At 40.0% G+C, this 19,882-nt stretch overlaps 1 protein-coding gene across 1 annotated transcript in view; it reads right to left on the bottom strand.

Annotated features, from left to right (window-relative positions):
• The window catches only part of SMC1B (structural maintenance of chromosomes 1B), a 38,714-nt gene that overhangs the window by 6,017 nt on the left and 12,815 nt on the right, over positions 1-19,882 (bottom strand). The window contains exons 10-22 of the mRNA XM_014938403.1: positions 17,855-18,040; positions 16,699-16,878; positions 15,542-15,688; positions 14,798-14,935; positions 14,334-14,450; positions 11,596-11,702; positions 9,817-9,958; positions 8,027-8,172; positions 6,624-6,777; positions 4,352-4,450; positions 3,239-3,395; positions 2,301-2,455; positions 163-314 (exon numbers count right to left, since the gene is read on the bottom strand). Of these exons, the coding sequence (XP_014793889.1) occupies positions 163-314; positions 2,301-2,455; positions 3,239-3,395; positions 4,352-4,450; positions 6,624-6,777; positions 8,027-8,172; positions 9,817-9,958; positions 11,596-11,702; positions 14,334-14,450; positions 14,798-14,935; positions 15,542-15,688; positions 16,699-16,878; positions 17,855-18,040 (1,880 nt within the window). The remainder of the gene's footprint in view (positions 1-162; positions 315-2,300; positions 2,456-3,238; positions 3,396-4,351; positions 4,451-6,623; positions 6,778-8,026; positions 8,173-9,816; positions 9,959-11,595; positions 11,703-14,333; positions 14,451-14,797; positions 14,936-15,541; positions 15,689-16,698; positions 16,879-17,854; positions 18,041-19,882) is intronic.

A 19,882-nucleotide genomic window follows, 5' to 3' on the forward strand; every position in this document is an offset into this window, starting at 1 on the left:
GGTGTCATCTGCAAACTTGCTGATGATACACCCTATGTCCTTATCGAGATCATCAATAAAGACGTTAAATAGAAATGGTCCTAGCACTGAGCCCTGAGGCACACCACTAGTGACCAGCCACCAGCTGGATTTGAATCCATTGAGCACCAATGTCCCTTTTACCTGTGTATGGCAAACACAAGAGCCAGAGCTGCCACAGATTTTTCACCTCCTGACAAACTGTCCATTGGCATAAAGCGTTTTCCCGGAGCCACGCAATTAAATTCAATGCCTTCCAGATAAGGCTCCTCAGGATTTTCAGGACTAAGGAATGCCTGGAAACGCACACATTTCATTATTAATAGCAGCATTTATAATATTATTAAAATGGATACTTAAAAAGTTTAAATATTAAATGTATTTACATTTATTTAAATTAACTTTAATGAAATGCATTTAAATTTTAAAATTAAATTCAATATTAAGTTTAAATACTGACTGAGCTAGTGTTGAACTGACTGAAGTGTTGGCTTCATTTGTAGGAAGCACTTGGTCACGTGTACTATAAAATTTCCCAGTGAATATGCCTTCGTTAACCAGCTTCCTAGCTCATGGTTCAGTAACAAAACCATTTTGGAAATGGTGCCACATAGTTGTTACTTACAAACTTTCAACCACTAAGTAAACTTGATTTTTTCACCTTTTATGTAATTGCTTTTATTTTTTAAAAATTATTAAAATCTTAAGACTTCAAAAGCAGTTTTCTTTTTTGTTTGAAAGGAAATATACTTCCAAAACTACACTTTCTTGTGAAAGGTTAGTTTTACAAATTTAACTTTGAGCTGAAGAGAGTTTTTAATACAGGTTTTTTCTATACTTTGTATCCTGGTTCCCAGGTCCAAAAAGTGAAAGGATTATTTTGAAGGAATGGCCATTTCACCAAACCAGTAAAAAGTATGATGGAGAAGCTAATTGCTACATGGTTTATTTTTCCCATTAAATAGAAGAGACAATAAAGCAACACGACCTCTTTCCCTCTGCACAAGGGGATACAGACACAAGAAAAATTTCCATAACTGACACTCATTTCAAATGACTCCTCTTGGATCAACAGGTACAATTTCCATAGCAAGGAAGTGTCACCTTAAAAATTGTTCAGCTTGCTTAAAAAGTGTCTGTTCAAGTCCCAACCTAGGCTACCTCCTCTGATGGCAAAGCTCAGAGCTGACCCTTTCCTTAGCTGACCCCAGAGCCATCCTTCCTCTTCCAATACAATTAGACCAGCTTCCTTCAGCTGCCACGTTGCTCTCTAGTAGGCAGGTTTAACTACCCACCTAGCCACGGGATAATCTCTTGACCAGGTTACCACCGTGGCTCAAGTCAAGGTACAGTATCACAGACCTCAGAACTCAAGCGCCCGACTCATCGTTCTTGGCAATGCATCTGGGAAAGACTGGTTGTGTCAGAGCGACCCAAAGTCAAGACCTGCCTGATGGTAAGTCTAGGGGAGAAGGTATGTGCCCAGTAATCATAAAGATCCTGTCCAACCTAGAAGCAGAAAGGATATATTGAAAGATATTTAAGGTGTTCACTGAGTATCTGGCTCTGAGGGAAAACACAAAAGCCAATGTTTAAGATGGACAAGAGTCCAGGCCTGAACTGAAGGTAGAATGGCCTTTGAACATTCTACCACCTACAGAACTTGATGTAACCAAAGCATTTGGGAGTTCCCTCTTTCCTTTTGGCATTAGGACTGGAAGATTAGCACAGATTAATACAACTGTGACACAACTTTTCTACAGGTTTCTTTGAAGTTGAGAACATTTTAAGTCTAGTTTTAAAAAACATTAAGCAGGGTATAAAGAGCTTCAAAACCTCCTACAAAACCCTAGCACTGAAATAGTGATTTATTATTTTTAACTAGATCTGTACTAATGATGAAGTGTTTTGAATTAATTACTGGTATCACTAGATCTGTAAGCCAATGTTATTTTTAAATGAAGTACTCAAATATATTTCCCATTTGTGTCATGATAATTGACAAGCCTACTAAATACAAAGAATAAAACGAACCCAAACTGAGTAGTTCCCAATTTTGTTAAAACTTTAGATGGCATTTCCCTGTCTAACATCAAGCATGCTTTGGCTCATTACCTATTCCTCCTCCGACCCTAACATTCTGAAGTCTTTATTATTTGTGTAATTTACTTCTTCAGTACTGAAACTGTCTTTGGAAACTGAAAGTGTTACTAAGTACTCTTATTTTGAATAGCAAAGCATCAAGTAGGCCTTTCAAGCCAAGACCTAAGAACATAACACACCTGAGCACTGCTGTTCCTGCAAAGTCTCTTGTAGATCTGATCAATAGCTATGGAGGCATGCTCAAAGCACCGGCTAAAAAGCTCGTATCTCTTTTTTTTCACTTGTTCAAATTCTTGCTTGCATATTCTGGCCTCCTTTCTGCTGGTCTCAAAAGCTATGACAAAAAATTACTGAAAGTACTCCATAATAAACTGCTAAGCATACACACAGAACAAATATATATTAGGCAAAATAAAAAGCATCAAGGAAAATACTTATTGCAGAATAAAGTTCTAATGCACATAACAAGGAGCACATCAATATTATGAGCTTTCTCCCAGATTTCAAATGGAGGCCCCCAAACCTGAAAAGCTGGGATGTATTCCATCCAGTTTATACCACATTCGTCTGGAGCAATAAATAAAATTAATCTCCTAATTCCTTCTGTAAGCTGGGTAGCCTTAAACAGCACCAGCATTTACCTGTTACAGCTTCAGAACTCCTTGGTTTTCTCTATATGTTAATGTCTGCACTGGTCTTTGAGGATACCAATTACTTTGCAAGTAATGCTCATGCCAGAGTTCTGGACAACACATGTATGTCCCTTCAATTATTTAACAAAAAATTAAAGAATTTTATTATTAAAGTCAGTAAAAAATTAAAATTAGAAAAAAATTAAAAACGCTTTAGGATGCCATTTGGCCAAAAAGTAGCTTTCAAATTATTCAAACTGTATTCAAACTGTATTCAAATAAAATAATGCAGACAAAAGTATACGTTAATAAACTGTTTACATAGAATTTAAAAAAGACAACTGAGGATAAACACTTGAGCACAAAAATACCTTAATATCTGAAAGAAGCAAAGCCAGCAGGACTAACCCCAGAAAGAGGAATTTCAATTAGGGTGAAAACTCTCACAATCACTAAAGAGATTAATAGTAAAGATTCAGTGTTACCATCTATTGATTCTTGGAATTTGCCAAGAGCTATCTGTAATTTCTCTACTGCTCTCAGATTTGGGGCTGCTGTCTTCATTAAAGTATGCTCTTTAGATTTGATTTCCTGCTGCATCTGGTTCTGTTGATTCTCTATATCTTTATCAGACTCTAGATCCTAAAGAAAAAAAAAATAAATACTAGAGCAATAACATTTGCTTTTAGGCCAAGACATTTCAACGTATATGGCAAGCACTCATGGTTTCTGGAAGAAACACCCCGCTCATCTAATAGCTTCAACTGGAAACACAACAAAACAAAAAGCTCCACTCAGAGTCTTAGCTCTCAGAATAGATTTACTAGGTCCTAAGCATCGTTCCACAAGAACTTTAACAACAGACAACACATTCTCTTCAGTCTAGAAGTCAGGGTTAAAATACAACACAGGAAGAGGATTAGCTGCCTTCACTGCTTGATTTGTAAAGAAAACCTTTGAAGACAGGGTCTCGATGAATTCTTCAAGACAACCTCCAGTGACAACCGACTCGTCCCTTGCTCTGTACTTAGCCTTTGACACTTAATTATTTTCCTTACTATTAAAAAGGAAAAAAAAAAAAAAAAATTACAAAAACTGCTGACAAAACGTGACCTAATGGACTGTTACAGAGGTTCATTACAAAAACTGTTGAGAAAACGTGACCTAATGGACTGTTACAGAGGTCTTGCTTATGCTACATCTCAGTCTCTGAAAACACTACAAAGGGACACCACCACTAGCAGCCAATCATTGGTTTGTAGAGTTTCAAGTCATAACCTTTATAACTTAAAGGCAGAAGGTAAAGGAGGAAGAAAAAACAGGAGTTATATTTACTATTTCTCCATTTTACTTATTCATCTAGCTTAGGCAAGTTTTAATTTAAATTTCTTATATGGAAAATGGACCTATCTAGGAATCCCATGCACTCTTACTGTGTATGACTGCAAAACCAAAACACACACACAGGTGCACTTAAGCTTAACCGTGGTTTTAGGAAGTTTTGTTCAAAGACTAGGCTGAGGTATAAACAATTTCATCAAATAAAGTATTTTAAATAAAAAAAAAATAAATAATTGATTTCAAACAAAAGAGATTACCTTCAGGTCTTCTGCCAGGCTACTGTAGTCAATCTGAATTGCCTCTTCCCTTTCATAAATACTCGATGTAGTCTGAGTGTCCTCTGTTTCAGTTCCCAGCTACAAATACAAAGGACATTCCAGCTCAAAAATATGACAGTTAAACTGTTAAAACTATGCACTAAAAGGATATAAAATGAGAAGAGAGTGATACCATGGTAGGAGGTAAATTTACTTCATCCCTCCTCCCCAAGCCAAAATGGAATTAACCGTTACTTAAGATCTCATCAGTCTAATCAAAAAATGCACCTTTTAAATGAGGATGAAAACATCTGCCGATTTCAGTTTGAAGCTGAGATGAAAGCAGCAGTGGTTTCTATATTTAGAACAATGTGCACCCTGTAAATCTCCTGATTGGAAAGATTTACTTTCCCATGATAATTCAATCCGCTTTTCAGGAGAGGCTCTGACATGTGCAAGCTGAGGCAAAAGAACTACTCACAAGAAATCTTCAACTCTGTACGGCACAGACAAGAGTATCTTCTGGACACTGTCAGCTCAGAATTCAAACAGCTACTTTCCCTTGAATGAAACATGTGCTCCATGTCGTTACCAGTCCCTTTCCCACCCAGATTCTGTCTCACAACCAAATCTTACTGGTCTTCTCAGTGACATTAATCAGGAATCTAAGTTGTTATTCCTATTGCCCACCTCCTTGCTTTCATCTCTTCCTTATTCATAAACAGCTGCAGCTGAGCTTCTTACATACTCTGATGATCAGCACTTCATGCCACCTCCCTTCAAAAATTACCTGCCTCCTTGCCTTCACTTTGTCTTATGACCCACTCATTCGCACACGTCCTCCAGCAAAAGTACTTTTCTAAGTAATAGGTTCAGCAAGAATCACTCCAAATTCATAGACTTGTCCTTCAAAACCCACAGCTCTTTTCTTTTCATAGAATCATTGAGGTTGGAAGAGACCCTCGGGATCATCGAGTCCAACCATCTCCCCTACTCTACAAAGTCCTCCCCTACACCATGTCCCTCAGTACCGCATCTAAACGTCCCTTAAACACATCCAGGGATGGTGACTCCACCCCCTCCCTGGGCAGCCTGTTCCAATGCCCGACCACTCTTTCGGTGAAAAATTCCTTCCTAATGTTCAATCTAAACCCACCCTGTTGGAGCTTGAAGCCGTTCCCTCTCGTTCTATTGTTAATTACCTGTGAGAAGAGACCAGCACCAACCTCTCTACAGTGTCCTTTCAAGTAGTTGTAGAGAGTGATGAGGTCTCCCCTCAGCCTCCTCTTCCTCAAACTAAACAGCCCCAGCTCCTTCAGCCGCTCTTCATATGATTTGTCTTCTAGGCCCTTCATCAGTCTCGTTGCCCTCCTCTGCACTCGCTCCAGCACCTCGAGATCTCTCTTGGATTGAGGTGCCCAGAACTGGACACAATACTCGAGGTATGGCCTCACCAGTGCCAAGTACAAAGGCCTTTTGTTTAGAAAGGCCTGCAGTGACAGGACGAGGGGCAATGGCTTTAAGCTGGAAGGGAGCAGATTTAGACTGGAGATGAGGAGAGGGTTCTTCACTGGGAGGGTGGTGGAGCACTGGAACAGGTTGCCCAGGGAGGTGGTTGAGGCCCCATCCCTGGAGATATTCAAGGTGAGGGTCGACGAGGCCCTGGGCAACCTGGTCTAGTTGGGGATTGGACTAGATGACCTTTGGAGGTCCCTTCCAGCCTGGACTATTCTATGATTCTAATGGAGAAAGCTTAATTTCTCCTTACGAAAAGATATGCTGGAAAAAAGAAGGAGGATGGAGAAAAATAACATGGGTCAAAATCCTCTGATAGCAGAAGTATTTCTATTTTAGCTTATGATTTCTGTGAATATCTACTGAAGACAGAAGGATGATTTTAGACAGCGTTTATATTATGGATGATTAACCAAATATCTCAATCCATGCACACGCCTTGTTTCTTTCTATTTCTGAATTGACTCTCGTGTGTCCTTTTACCTATGTATATCTAGACTATTCCATCATGCCAGTTTTCTTGTACCACCCTAATTTTGCATATTGCACAAGAATACATCTCAAGCAGACAGTATTTTTGTCTACAAAAAGCCTCCTCTTGAATGGATGAGGCCTGATCCCATGAAAATGATACATTTATTTTTAACATTACTATCTTAAGACAAACAGTGCTGTAAGGAAAATATAAAAAGCTTTAAATTCAAGACTGAATAATTGTTCCTCCGTGATATCTATCTTCTCTAAACGTTTTAAGTACCTCTACTTCACTGATGTCATCCAGTGATCCATAGAGGAGCTTTATTTTCAAGTCCTGCACCTTGCATTCAAGAAGCAGATTATGTCGTCTTAATCTTTTCTCTTCCAGAGAGGTTTCTATAGCTGTAGCTTCCTTTTGTAATTTTGCAGCTTCCCTATATACACAGAAGGCACAGAACAAAGAGTAGAAGCATCACTGCCAATAACATCCGCAGCACGAAAAACCATCATGAAGCACAAAGAGGGCTTTTTCCTCTACAGTTACCAACATCAAGGAAAATGGTACTTAACTTCTTCCATCCCCTTCATTCTCCCAAATTACCCAAGAGGGAGCTGGGAACCACACACTATTCTAGCACACAAGCTGACACTCTGCTGTTCTGGAGTAACTCTAAACTCTATTGCAAAATAAATACCAGTGGCACTGACACAGTTCCAGTGTATCACCAACTTCACCCTGTAGCATGGTCAAATAGCCACCTTTCCTAACCACAACCACGCTGTTCTGCTCAGCTCTGCTGAACACATATGGAGATTTGAGCCTCTGAAAATTTAAATCAAGTCTCTTTTATCATTACTCTACTTGAAATACATCTTGATTCTTTGCAACAAATTCCTCTGATAGCATCAAGTTGCTAAATAAGGTAGAGGCGCCCCTCACATAAGACATAGCTTATATTGTGAAAATTACACACTATGAAATTAATTACCAGTCATCCAATCTATAAGCTTCTAGAAAATTCCACAAGTTTACCCAGCCAGACCATGCCAACATGTTGGGTTTTTTAAACACAAAGAAGACTCCTGATTAAGGGACATTAAACACATCAATGAGAAGCAAGCAGAAGAAAACCAAAGCATAAACTGTCCCCAAAGCAGTTCATTTAAAAGAATGGTAAAGACAAAAGAGCGACCTAAAGTTTGTATTACTTCAAGATATTCAACACTTGAAAGGCCTGCAGAAAATGTGAACACTGAAATCAGGAAAGAAATTTTCCTGTGAACTGAACCAAATGTACAAGTCAAACACAAACATGAAACTACCAGCCTACTTAATATTCCTCCCTCAATCAAGTTGTAAACTAGGACACACTTATATCAGAAGACACTATACATTTATCAGGAATCATAGCAAGACCCAACACTAAGAAAATAAGAAGATAATGTTATTCTAATCGTTTATGGGATGGCTCTCATGAAATAATCTCATTCACATTACTTTTGGGAACCACATACTCAATTAGAAACACTTCTTAACTAATGCAGACTATAAATGCAAATTACCATGTCTCTAATGAATCTTTCACAAGAAAACAGAACAAGAGAAATCCAAACATCTGATCACTCAACTGCTCTCAATATTAGCACATTAATCATTTTCCCAGGAGTACAATTAGTAATTACCTGTTAAGAGTTAACATCTTCCTTCTCAACTCTTCAACTTCATTTTGGGCTTTTATAACCTCAGACTTATGAGCGCTTAATCTATCCTTAAGATGTTGCTGCTCCTCCACAATTTCATTCACTTTGTTTCGAAGCTTTTCCTCATCCTGCATAGAAACATGTACATTTTTAACTGTTCACCAAAAATCTTGATAGGGAACCTTTACTATACAGAAAGAAAGAGTTCATGTTTAAAGCTGTTACGTTGCAGTCAGATGTGCTTACAGCACCGAGTGGGAAAGGCACCAGGAAAACAGCCTGTCTCTTACACAGGAAGACCCAGTTGTTTGGACACCCAGGCACAGCCAGGTTCAGATTTGTGACTAGAACAGATTAAACCATCCAACCATCCAGCAAGGCAGGGACCCTGGGGTGCCCATGGTCTGTAGGCTGCTCCCTTCTCCTCAATTAGTCCCTTACCTGGCAAGAAGGATCCCATCTGCTGTACACCTACAACAGATTTAGCAACACCTAAGATAACTTGAAATCCTTCAAAAAGTATTGTTCATGAAAGATAAATTGTCCCAGTTGTTTGGACACCCAGGCACAGCCAGGTTCAGATTTGTGACTAGAACAGATTAAACCATCCAACCATCCAGCAAGGCAGGGACCCTGGGGTGCCCATGGTCTGTAGGCTGCTCCCTTCTCCTCAATTAGTCCCTAACCTGGCAAGAAGGATCCCATCTGCTGTACACCTACAACAGATTTAGCAACACCTAAGGTAATTTGAAACCCTTCAAAAAGTATTGTTCATTAAAGATAAATTGTGAGGCAATCCCCAGAGAAGAAAGAATCTGCTGGAGGTTCTCTAGACTAGACCATTGCTAGCAATGAGGTGCTGGAATGCAGTAAGCCTAACGAGACATGGATGAAGACGTGGTCCTTCAGAGACTGATGTTCTGGCAGCTTCATCAACCTGACCCGTGGTGCAGCATCAGGACAAGGCACCTTCAGGACACACTGATCCCTCGCCAGGAAAAAAATACCTGAAGTTGCTCAAAGTCTTATTTTCAAAGAATGATGCACACAGGCATGAAGGCAGGCATCTTCTGGTGCATGAGTGAGTAAAGGGTGCACTTTTTTTCCTCAGCATTAGAAATACATCTCTTCTAATGTTAAAAATACAGATTTCAAATCGTGCCTGTGGGACTTTTTGCCCACTGTGGGGCAGTTTTACATTTTGCTGTTGTTTTTTATTCAAAGCAGTATTACACATCTTTTCTCCTTCACTTTCCAGTGCCCCACAAGCACAGTTTATTTAACATGTAACGTGAACACAGCAGGAATTACTTACAAATAAAGAACACTATGAAGGAGGAATCCCTATTACTTCCACTAAAAATCTAAATTAGTTTTCATGCAATTATTTTAAGCCTATTATTGGCTCTGAAGCACCTTAAAGATGCACAGCACCAGAGCTGTTCACTGTTACTCATAAAATCTTCTAAAGCATCTCAGCCACAGATGTTGTTTCTGCACTCATATGCTGCATTTCCATATCAGCAAGCCAAACACAATACAGCAGTGCATATACAGTAATCCCAAAGGTAATTTTTAGTAAGCTTATTTTTAATAAGTACCCTAATATTATTCCAAGCTTGAAATGACAATATGCAACTGCATTTTTTTTAAAATTCACTGATTCAGCCCTAGAAGAATTACTCAACAGAACCAACTAAGTTAGTTCAGAACTGTACTTTGGTGCATTCTTTCCTCTCACCCTACAAGACGTGTGGATGGATCACAGTTACCTTCTGCAGCCCAGTGATCTCAGCTTCTTCCTTACGAACCGTCTCCCTCAACTTGCTGACGGCGTTTGTTAATTTCTGGAGATGCTCACGATTATATTCCAGCTGAATGTTTAATCGTGTCTTCTGATTTTCAAACTCCAGCCTAGTCAAAGGGCAGCATTTCAAAATAACACTTACAAAGGAGGGCAGTAACTGTAGTTTTACGTTCTTAAAAGATGCATTTTCACTTTGACTCTTTAGAGAGCATTTTTGTATCTTCTACTTGAACGCAAAAATTTGCATACAGTTGGATCATGGACACCACCACACCACATCCTGCAGACACACTGGGAGTTACAGAAATACAGGGATAATAGTTCCAAAAATACAATGTAAAAGTACGCTATGGCCAAACTCACTATGGAAAGGAACACCAGAAGTTCAAGCATCTCAGTAGGAATGATCCACCTGCCCATGAAGCAGATATGGGTTGGGCAAGAGCTGATGCTGGTGCTGTGTGTGGATCCAGTGCTCCCTGCTCAGCCTCCTGCTCAGTGGGCACGGATGGTTATTGAACTATTAGAGCCAACCTGGCTCCACTGGGACAGGGTAATTAAGAAGCTTGAGACCAGAGCTTTTTAAGCCATATTTCAGCCTTGCTTATCACCTCTTAATTGAGAGACCTGTTATTTGTTTGTAGGATCCAAGGGCAGAAACCTCTTCACAGGCTGCTGTGAGAAAGGACTGCAGTCAAACCAAGCAGCTGTGCACAGAAAGGTCTCCTCTCTGTTACTGTCTGATCTGAGCTTCGAGCTCCCCACACCATTTACTGCTGCTCCTGCATCTGTTGTTCAGGCCAAAGGGCTGGGACAAGGCCAGCTCCAGGCTCTTCAGACCTGGGGAAGGTGGCACCACACACAGGTTGATGGGACCACTGATGGTGAGTCAGGGCACAAGCAAGGCCAGGGCTGGACGCGCAGCGTAAGGCCCTGACAAAAGCTCCTCTTTGCACTGTTCCCTCACCCACTCCTTACACTTCAGTTCTTGCAAACATCAATAAATCATCAAATCCCCTCAGCCAGCAGCTGCTTTAACTGAATGCACCGCACCACTGCCTCACTGCAGCCCTACCAAAAACACACATCTGGGCCAGCTTCAGAAAACTGGTCAGAGTCTCTTGGCCGCTGAAGAAATAGGGGAAAAAACCCCACAGGCCATGACACCAGTCACACAGAAAAGGCCTCTTTTCTATAAATAACATCAGGAAAGGCACAAACTCTCATCTGCCTGCAAATGCCTGTGGCACAAGGAGACAGGTCACTTTGACGTTCTCCTTCTTTATGATGTGAGTTTGTGTCCCTGGGACGTGGGCCTGGCTGAGGGGAACACCGGCTGAGGCTGCCCAGGAGAAAATTAAGACACTGCCTTCCAGAACAGGATGGTCCTGCACCATATTGCTGCATCTTACACTCAGCTTGCTTTTAAGATTTTTTGATACCTGAGGAAGCCTCCGTGTGTCATCCTTGAGTTGTGATAGTGCCATCATCCAATATAGATTTTATAAAACTATTCTTTGTTTTTCTACACTAGTGCTCCCAAAGCAGTAAATATAACCTTTCAAGTTTGTAGCAAAATGTCACTGACTGTAATTGTCCAATAAACCCAAACTACTAACTAATCTGTGCAGAGATAATACAGCCTCCTAGGTTTTTATGGTATTGCCTGTGATGGAGTTACTCATTGGCCAGTGTGCCCAATCAAACACAAACCACTTTTTTACATCTCAAGTACAAATACCACCTTCTCTTATCAATTTCCTCTTGTTGTCTCAGATGTTCTTGTTCATACACGCGAATATTTTCTATACCAATTTCTTCACAGAATTCCCGGAAAACAGCATCCTCAACCTTTGAATAAAGAGAAATGGAGGAAAAAACGTTCATACTATCCTGGCACTCATGAAGTAAAACATTTAGACAACCACTTCACGCTACAGTCTTGATTTTCAAGGTACTTTAAGAAACAGCCAACTGAACTATTGAGAAGTAATCTGTACTTGACGTTTCCAAATAACATTTGCAGTACAAATGCCAGATACAAGGCACACGATCTGCAAAAGACAGCTCTGATCTAAGCTCTTCTTGACAGCACCTGGTCATTCCAAAGACAGTTGAAGTCATGACAGCGTAACCAACTTCCCTGGTTTTGCCAGGGGTTCCCAGTCAAATGAAGAAGAGGAAGCTGACTGGTAGACAGCTTACTATTCAGATACATCAGGTTTCATGGTGTAGGTCCGTTCTTCATTTTAAGCTTTTCAGGTAATCCATAAATATGAATTAATTATTGCTCCATTTGTAGCAAAGCCACAGCACAGAATTTCTCCTTTCCTAATTATGCAGTATATACTAACAAAAGCTTCAGCCAAAACCAGTCCTAAAATTTTAATGAGACACTTAACCAGGCAAGTAGCAGGTAGAGCGTACATGGCAGGAGTGAACGGAGAAATAGCAACAGCCTAAAGCATTTAAAAGAAAACTCAGTGGACTGAACAGAATTTTAAGATAACTTTACAGGTCAAAACCCAGTATCATCTAAATTGTTTTGGTACACAGGCTTGTTTAACCAGGTACCAAATATTACATCAAATCAAGTTATACTATTCAAGTAACACGATTCTTCAGAAAATGATGACCAGCTCCTTTTTTTTTTTTTTAATTTTTTTTTTTTTCCAGAACAAGTAAAAGAAAAGTTCCTGGTATCTGGAATTCTTACGTCCTAGAGGTAAGTGACTATGACAGATGTCCACACTCCCAAGTAATTCCAGACAGTGGTGAGGAATCTCTCTTTTCTAAGAATCTACGTTTAATAAAGCATCTAGGTACAGGAATGTGAATTTTCCAGCTAAAACTGCAGCACCACATTTCCATAGTTTGTACCAGATTCCTTTGCTCCTCAAGAGTAGGAATAAGGCAGCTGCCAGAGAGGAGATATGAGGTGCTTACTTCTCAGAGGCCAGAGTTATTGTTGTGGAGTTTGGATCAACCAACTTGATCTCTTTCTATGACCATGTCACCCGCTTTCTTGATGAGGGGAAGGCTGTGGATGGCGTCTACCTGGACTTTGGGAAGGCCTTTGACACCGTCCCCCACGGCCTTCTCCTGGAGAAACTAGTGAATCATGGCATAGACAAGTGTACCCTTCACTGGATAAAAAACTGGCTGGATGGCTGTGCCCAGAGAATTGATTAATGGGGCGAAATCTGGTTGGCAACCAGTCACCAGTGGTGTCCCTCAGGGCTCAGTTTTGGGGCCAGTCTTGCTTAATATCTTCATTGATGATCTAGACAAGGGGATTGAGCGCACCCTCAGTAAGTCTGCAGATGACACCAAACTAGGTGGGAGTGTTGATCTGCTTGAGGGTCGGAAGGCTCTACAGAGGGATCTGGACAGACTGGATCAATGGGCCAAGGCCAATAGGATGAGGTTCAATAAGGCCAAGTGCTGGGTCCTGCATTTTGGTCACAACAACCCCCCTGAGAGGGTGGTCAGGCACTGGAACAGCCTGCCCAGGGAGTGGGGTGTTTTGTGTGGTGTTGAGGTTTTTTTGGTTTTGTGGCTGGTTTTTTTTTTTTGGTCTGTTTGTTTTTTCATGGTTGGACTCGATGATTTCAGAGGTCCCTTCCAACCATGATGATTCTGTGATTCTGTTCACATAGAGCAGGCTGGACAGGAACGCAGCCAGGTGGGTTTTGAATAGCTCCAGAGAAGGAGACTCCACAACCTTTCCAGGCAGCCTGTTCCAGTGCTCTGCCACCCTCAAAGTAAAGAAGTTTCTCCTCATGTTCAGATGGAATTTCCTCTGTCCAGTCACCAGGCACCACTGAGAAGAGTCTGGCCCCATCTTCTTGACACCCAGTCTTCAGATATTTGTAAGCGTCAATGAGATCCCCTCTCAGTCTTCTCTTCTCCAGGCTAAACAGACCCATGTCTCTCAGCCTTTCCTCAAACTGAGGTGCTCCATTGCCTTGATCATCTTTGTAGCCCTCTGCTGGACTCTCTCCACCTTCAATAGATTGGCCCTGCTCAGTATTACAGAGAGTAAATCATATTTATTAGCAGAGCAGGAAAAAGTGGGGGAAAGCCAACCCATCTGCTTCAAACTCAAAAATTTTCTCCCACGTCAAATGAAATTGGAGCGTATATATTAAGCAAAGATTCATCTAATATTCAAGAGATGGATGGATTTGTTTGGTTGCGTGGGTGTTTGGCACAAAGAAGTCACAGAATTTTGATTTGAAGGAAACTGGTTTGCAAAACTATCATACATATATACTAACATCCAAGTGCATTTCTGTTCCTAGTTACCTTGGTAGAAGGTAGAAGATGTGGGAAGAGTGCTGGAGTAACATGTAACACTTGCCAACAAAGTCATTTACCAAGTTAAAGTCATCCAAGTTCTAAAACTTAGCAGGAAGAGAAAGAATTTTCTGTAGTATAATTGCATAAGCTGTTATATATGACTATGACAGAAGGCATTACCTCGTTAATTTTTTTCTGAAATTCTTCCATTTTTTCTTTTCTTTTTGCTATTCCTTCATTCAACATTTCATGCTGAGACTCAATATTTAACAGTTCACTTTCCAGTTTTGATTTTTCCTAGATAAAAAGGAAAAAGGTGACAATTTTTCTTACTAGAACGGTCAATGATTACAGTTTTAATGAGAAGAAAGGCAAATTACATTGTGAGTATCTTTTACAGAACTAAATGATAAAACAAGCTTACCAGAAACTCAAATATAAAACCCCAAACCAGAAAGTCTCACGTAAATCAACTCATAAATATTTTGTCAATTCCTCAATCATAACTGCTGTATGCAAAACTTCAACTGAACCTAAAAAGCCCAACCACAACTACATAAGGAAGTACTAGTTACTTCACTGGTAATTACTACTCAGGTAAAAAACAGGTTAAACATAAAAACTAGAAAGGCTTAGTACAATACCGCGTAGAGATTGGCAAGATGTTTCTTTTTAATAAGATCTAATTCACTCTGTGAATATTTAAGTCGTGTTTGAGTTCCATGCAATTGAGCGTGCAACTGCTTCAAGTCAGCCTCCTTACGTTTGATCCTCATTAAGATCTAGAAAAATATAAGAATGGGAGGAAAAACATTTTTTTTTTTAAAAAAGACTTATTTGGAAATGACTAATTTTTCAGATTCATGCACTACATAAAGCTAGCTTCAGACACAGGCCTCATTTAAGAGAAATGCTGATAGTGTTGGTCATAACCAGCAGTCATTTTGTAGCACATCTACTTCTCAAAAGAAAGCACATGCTTGCAAATTCCTACTCTATGCCTTCTCCAAAATAACTAGAGGTATGACAAAGCACTTCACGCTGACAGGTTTCAGTCCGTGCAAGTATTTTCATGTTGACAGAAGGTCTCTTTTTTTTTCTCATTACAAGTCTTCAGGTACTTTTTCTTTGAAGAAACTAGTATCAACAGTATCGCCCTGCTTCTCCACCTCTGTGATCTGTGAGCCAACCCACCAGCTAAGGACAGAGACTCACAGTTGATTATTACTAACTAGAAGAGGACAAACAGTTATTGTGTCCTACCTGCATCTTTTGGAAGTTTTGAAAAGCACCCTTTCAGAAAATCATCTCCTTATAGCTGATTTAAATTCGATATAATTTCTGGTCCTTTATGCCTTTTGCAGTTAAGTGCTTTTTAGGAGACCTACCTTCAACTCATTAATCAAGCTATCTCTTCTTTCCTTCATTTTATTCATTTCTTTCTCATCCCAAGATCTAGCTTTAAATCTTAAATCACTTGATCCCCCAGAAATCACTCCAGATTTCAAAAATAAAGTTCCATCAAGAGCCACTGTCTGGAAGAACAAAAAAAATTATTAAACCCAAATAAATAAATCTGAATACAAAGCAACCAATATATCCTACAAACTACCGCATCAAGATATGGTAGTTAAACAAGGGACAATGACATTTTAGTTGGACTCCAATTTTTTTCCCTATTCCAATCTTGCTAAAATGAGATATACAACGTGACAAAAAAAGTCTGTTGTTTCTTGGCACTGGATGTATTTTGGTATTATTGCAACTGATCACAAAAGGACGTGAAATTGTATGATTTCCTTGTATTTAGGAAATTGCCATGGGACATTTGTGTACACACTGGCTTGGAAGGTTACATCTGGCTCGGTAGAGCAAACCAAGCAACGTGATAACAGAGTGAAAGAAAACAGTTTGTAAACAGAAAGAATAAATTCTAGTAAAGAATATGGGTGGTTTTGTGACTTAACTGGATTCCAAGTAAACATGACTTCACACTCACCTTCAACTTAAAGCTGTTTTAATCAAGATTTTAAAGGGTTTAGTACACGTGTAAAAAGGGTGCTACAGACTGTGACAGCAGAGATATGGCTAAGAAGGAGGAACTTCAGGAAGAGACAGAGCAGCTTCCAGTCCTCAACACAGTCTACATCTACAATTAAGAGATTTTGTCAGATATGTCAAAGATTTTCTGAAGGCTTTTTTTTCTTCATAGAAAAGCTAGCTAGTTTTAAATCAGACAGTTTCAAGAACAGGATTATCCCTCCTTCCTCCTCCTCCTCTTCATCAACAGGGCTGTACCAAGAAACATATTTGGACACTGACTACCCTCCAATTTACCTCCTTTTTCCAGGAAATCACTTCAACATAGTACCATACAGAGGAAAATACAACAACACAAAGTATAGTGTGGCAACAGACTAGACAGCATAGCACTATTCTGTGTTTATCTGCAATTCTTCATGGGATGTTTATAAAAGAATTATTTAAATGGCATCAAACACATAACTGCCATGAAAAACATATGCAACAAAATTCAGCTTCTTACTTTCAACCTCACTGGTCCATCAAACGCTATTTGTTTTGCTTCTTTAACTGTTTCACAGATCAAGGCATTCCCACTCACAAACTGAATCACTTTTTTCAGTGGAGCAAACGGAGTTTGTATAACATCCACCATCATTTTAGCTCCTTTTACCTCTCTCAACTTTTCGTTGATTGGTTTAACCTGTAAAGCAAACGAGCAGCATTTAGAACCCATATTATAATAGGAAAAGCAGGTCCAAATCTGAGTGGTCTGGGGACAGAATGTACAAATCAACAGAATGGGGGGGCTCAGTGGCTACAAGTCTAGGAGCAGATCTGGGCAAGGACTGAAGAAAGAACAGGTAAAGATAATATTGTACTGGGTGTCTACCACAGGCCACCTGACCAGGAAGAACAAGTGGACAAGGCCTTCTGCAGACAGCTACAAGCAGCATCACACTCACAGGCCCTGGTCCTCACAGGGGACCTGAACCAACCCGATATCCATACAGGGGCAACACAGCAGGGCATAAGCAATCCAGGCAGTTGGTGGAAAGCATCAATGGCAACGAAATATGGGATGGATGAACAGTGAGGTAGACTGAAAACTGGGTGAACAGCCAGGTCCACAAAGTGGGGACTAGTGGCACAAAGTCCAGTTGGAGGCCAGTAACTAGTCATTTCAACACCGGAACCAATCCTGTTTAACATTTTCCTTAATTATCTGGATGGTGGGGCACAGCGTACCTCAGCAAGTCTGCTGATGATACCAAACTGGGAGGAAATTTTTTACTATGAGGGTGGTGAGACACTGGAACAGGTTGCCCAGGGAAGTTGTGGATGCCCCATCCCTGGAGGGGTTCAAGGCCAGGCTGGATGGGGCCTTGAGCAACCTGGTCTGGTGGGAGGTGTCCCTGCCCAGGGCAGGGGGGTTGGAACTCGATGATCCTTGAGGTCCCTTCCAACCCAAACCATTCTGTGATTCTATGAACGGCTAATATGCCAGATGGTCAAGCTGCCATCCAGAGGGACCTTGGCAGACTGGAGGAATGGGCCAACAGGAACCTCATCAGTGCTTTGCCTTAACACTTTTTAGCCTATTTTAGTCAAGCTTAAACGAGCCAAGATTTATAAGTGTATTCACTTGCTGCTGAGAGGAAAAAGAAAAACATACTTACATCAAGGTAATCCAAAGCAAGAAAGGTTTCGGGTTCAGCTCGTTCCCGTTTTAGGAACTGAATGCAATCTCTTGCTGTTTTTTCAGTGGCAACAACAATAGCAGTCATGTATTTGCTGAACACCTTGGTAACAGCAAGCTGGTATTTCTTATGAATAGGATGACACAGGTCAAGCAGTCTTCCAAACTGAAGATAAAAACATAGAGCAATAGTAATGTGCTATTTAGATATCAAATAGTATTTCTGCATACAAGATACCCAAGTATTAAGAGGAAAATGTGGCACCTATCTACCAGCTGCACTCTCTTACAAGGGCTGTACACCAGAAAAAAAAACAGAAATTGGGGCAATCAATCCAAATAGCAAAGTATGGCTCTAAAATGCTGTACATCAGAAAAAAAACAGAAATTGGGGCAGTCAATCCAAATAGCAAAGTATGGCTCTAAAATCTGAAGGAATTTATTTTTTTTTCCTGAGGTTACAGTTACATATCTCAATGTTTTATTCAGAATCTCTAGCATGCACTTCTAGAAGTATGATGATAGCAATGTTACCCAAGCATCTTTTTTGGAGAGAAAGGAAGCATCTAACCCACAATAAGATCTTTGAATGGCAATAACAACTTAAATAGAACTGTTAACTGGAAAACTGTAGCAAGAGAGACTACTTTTTTGGGTTGAAACTGGAATACTGTATCTTTTTCTTCTTTGCTTACTATCGAAGTAAGCTAAACTGCTTTTCTTGTACTGCACAGTCCAAATAATCAAGCCTGTTTGCCATATATTGAAATAACACTTCCAAAGACAGAACTAATTAGTTCTTTGCTGTATATGGTCCTTAAAGACCTTTTGTTAGATTTCTGCAATTGTAGGTATAGTTGACCTTTCCCTGAATGATTAAAGCAAGTCGTGCACAATCTTTTTCTTCTTTTCTTACTATCGAAGTAAGCTAAACTGCTTTTCTTGTACTGCGTAGTCCAAATAATCAAACCTGTTTGCCATATATTGAAATAACACTTCCAAAGACAGAACTAATTAGTTCTTTGCTGTATATGGTCCTTAAAGACCTTTTGTTAGATTTCTGCAATTGTAGGTATAGTTGACCTTTCCCTGAATGATTAAAGCAAGTCGTGCACATTCTGAACATTATAACCTGTACATTTCTGTAAGAACAATTTTTCTGCTTGTTGACATAAAGTTACTGGTCTCCTCTTGCTTATCTACAGTTTTAGCCTCATCAAATTGAAACAAAGGAGAACAGGAAGACAATTGGAAAGAGTCGTATGTGACAGGTCATCCTCAGGATTATCTCATGAATTACATAATTGAGAAAGTTTCCAGAAAAAAATCACAGCCTACTATGATCTACCTGCCTACCCTTCTCTTGACAAATGTTCTCCCTTTTCTGAAAACCAGCAGAAGCAAGGATAACACCCAGCACCACAAAGGTCTTTATCTAGTTTCCTGGTTTTCTTAGTGTCATTTTCTTGACGTTTCTACCTGCAGCTCAGATACTTAATGTTTCAGACACGCAAAACTATACAGAGGATCTTTTGGTTCAGGCAGAGGCATTTAAGTCCAGATGGAATGCCAGATTTCTGGGAAAACAAATATTGACAGCCCAACCGAATCCGTAACAATAGCAATCTTGCCAATTCAAACTACCAGCGCAGGAATGCCATTTTGAATATTAAATTGTAAAAACTGTCATCAGCTGCAAAATTCACTTTGTTGATCTAACAAATCCACAAAAACACACACATCACCCATACAGGGGGATGACATTGCTGCACGGCTATTCCAGTAACTGGAACGATCACCAATCATTACCAGAACGTTTTAACAGAAGAGAAGCTTTAAAATGGATGTAAGAACTAAACGTTTGGAAACACTATGCCATTTTTTTTGCCTAGGAAATCAAGAGGATCAGCACCAAGACTTCCTTCAGTTCTGCCTGAGTACTTAGCAGACTACCAGAAGGTGAAATCTGTCACGACCCCCTCCATCCTGAGACTTTAGCTTGGATTGT

Source organism: Calidris pugnax, unplaced genomic scaffold, assembly GCF_001431845.1.
Source record: "Calidris pugnax isolate Ruff unplaced genomic scaffold, ASM143184v1 scaffold47, whole genome shotgun sequence".
In the NCBI taxonomy this organism is placed as follows: domain Eukaryota; kingdom Metazoa; phylum Chordata; class Aves; order Charadriiformes; family Scolopacidae; genus Calidris; species Calidris pugnax.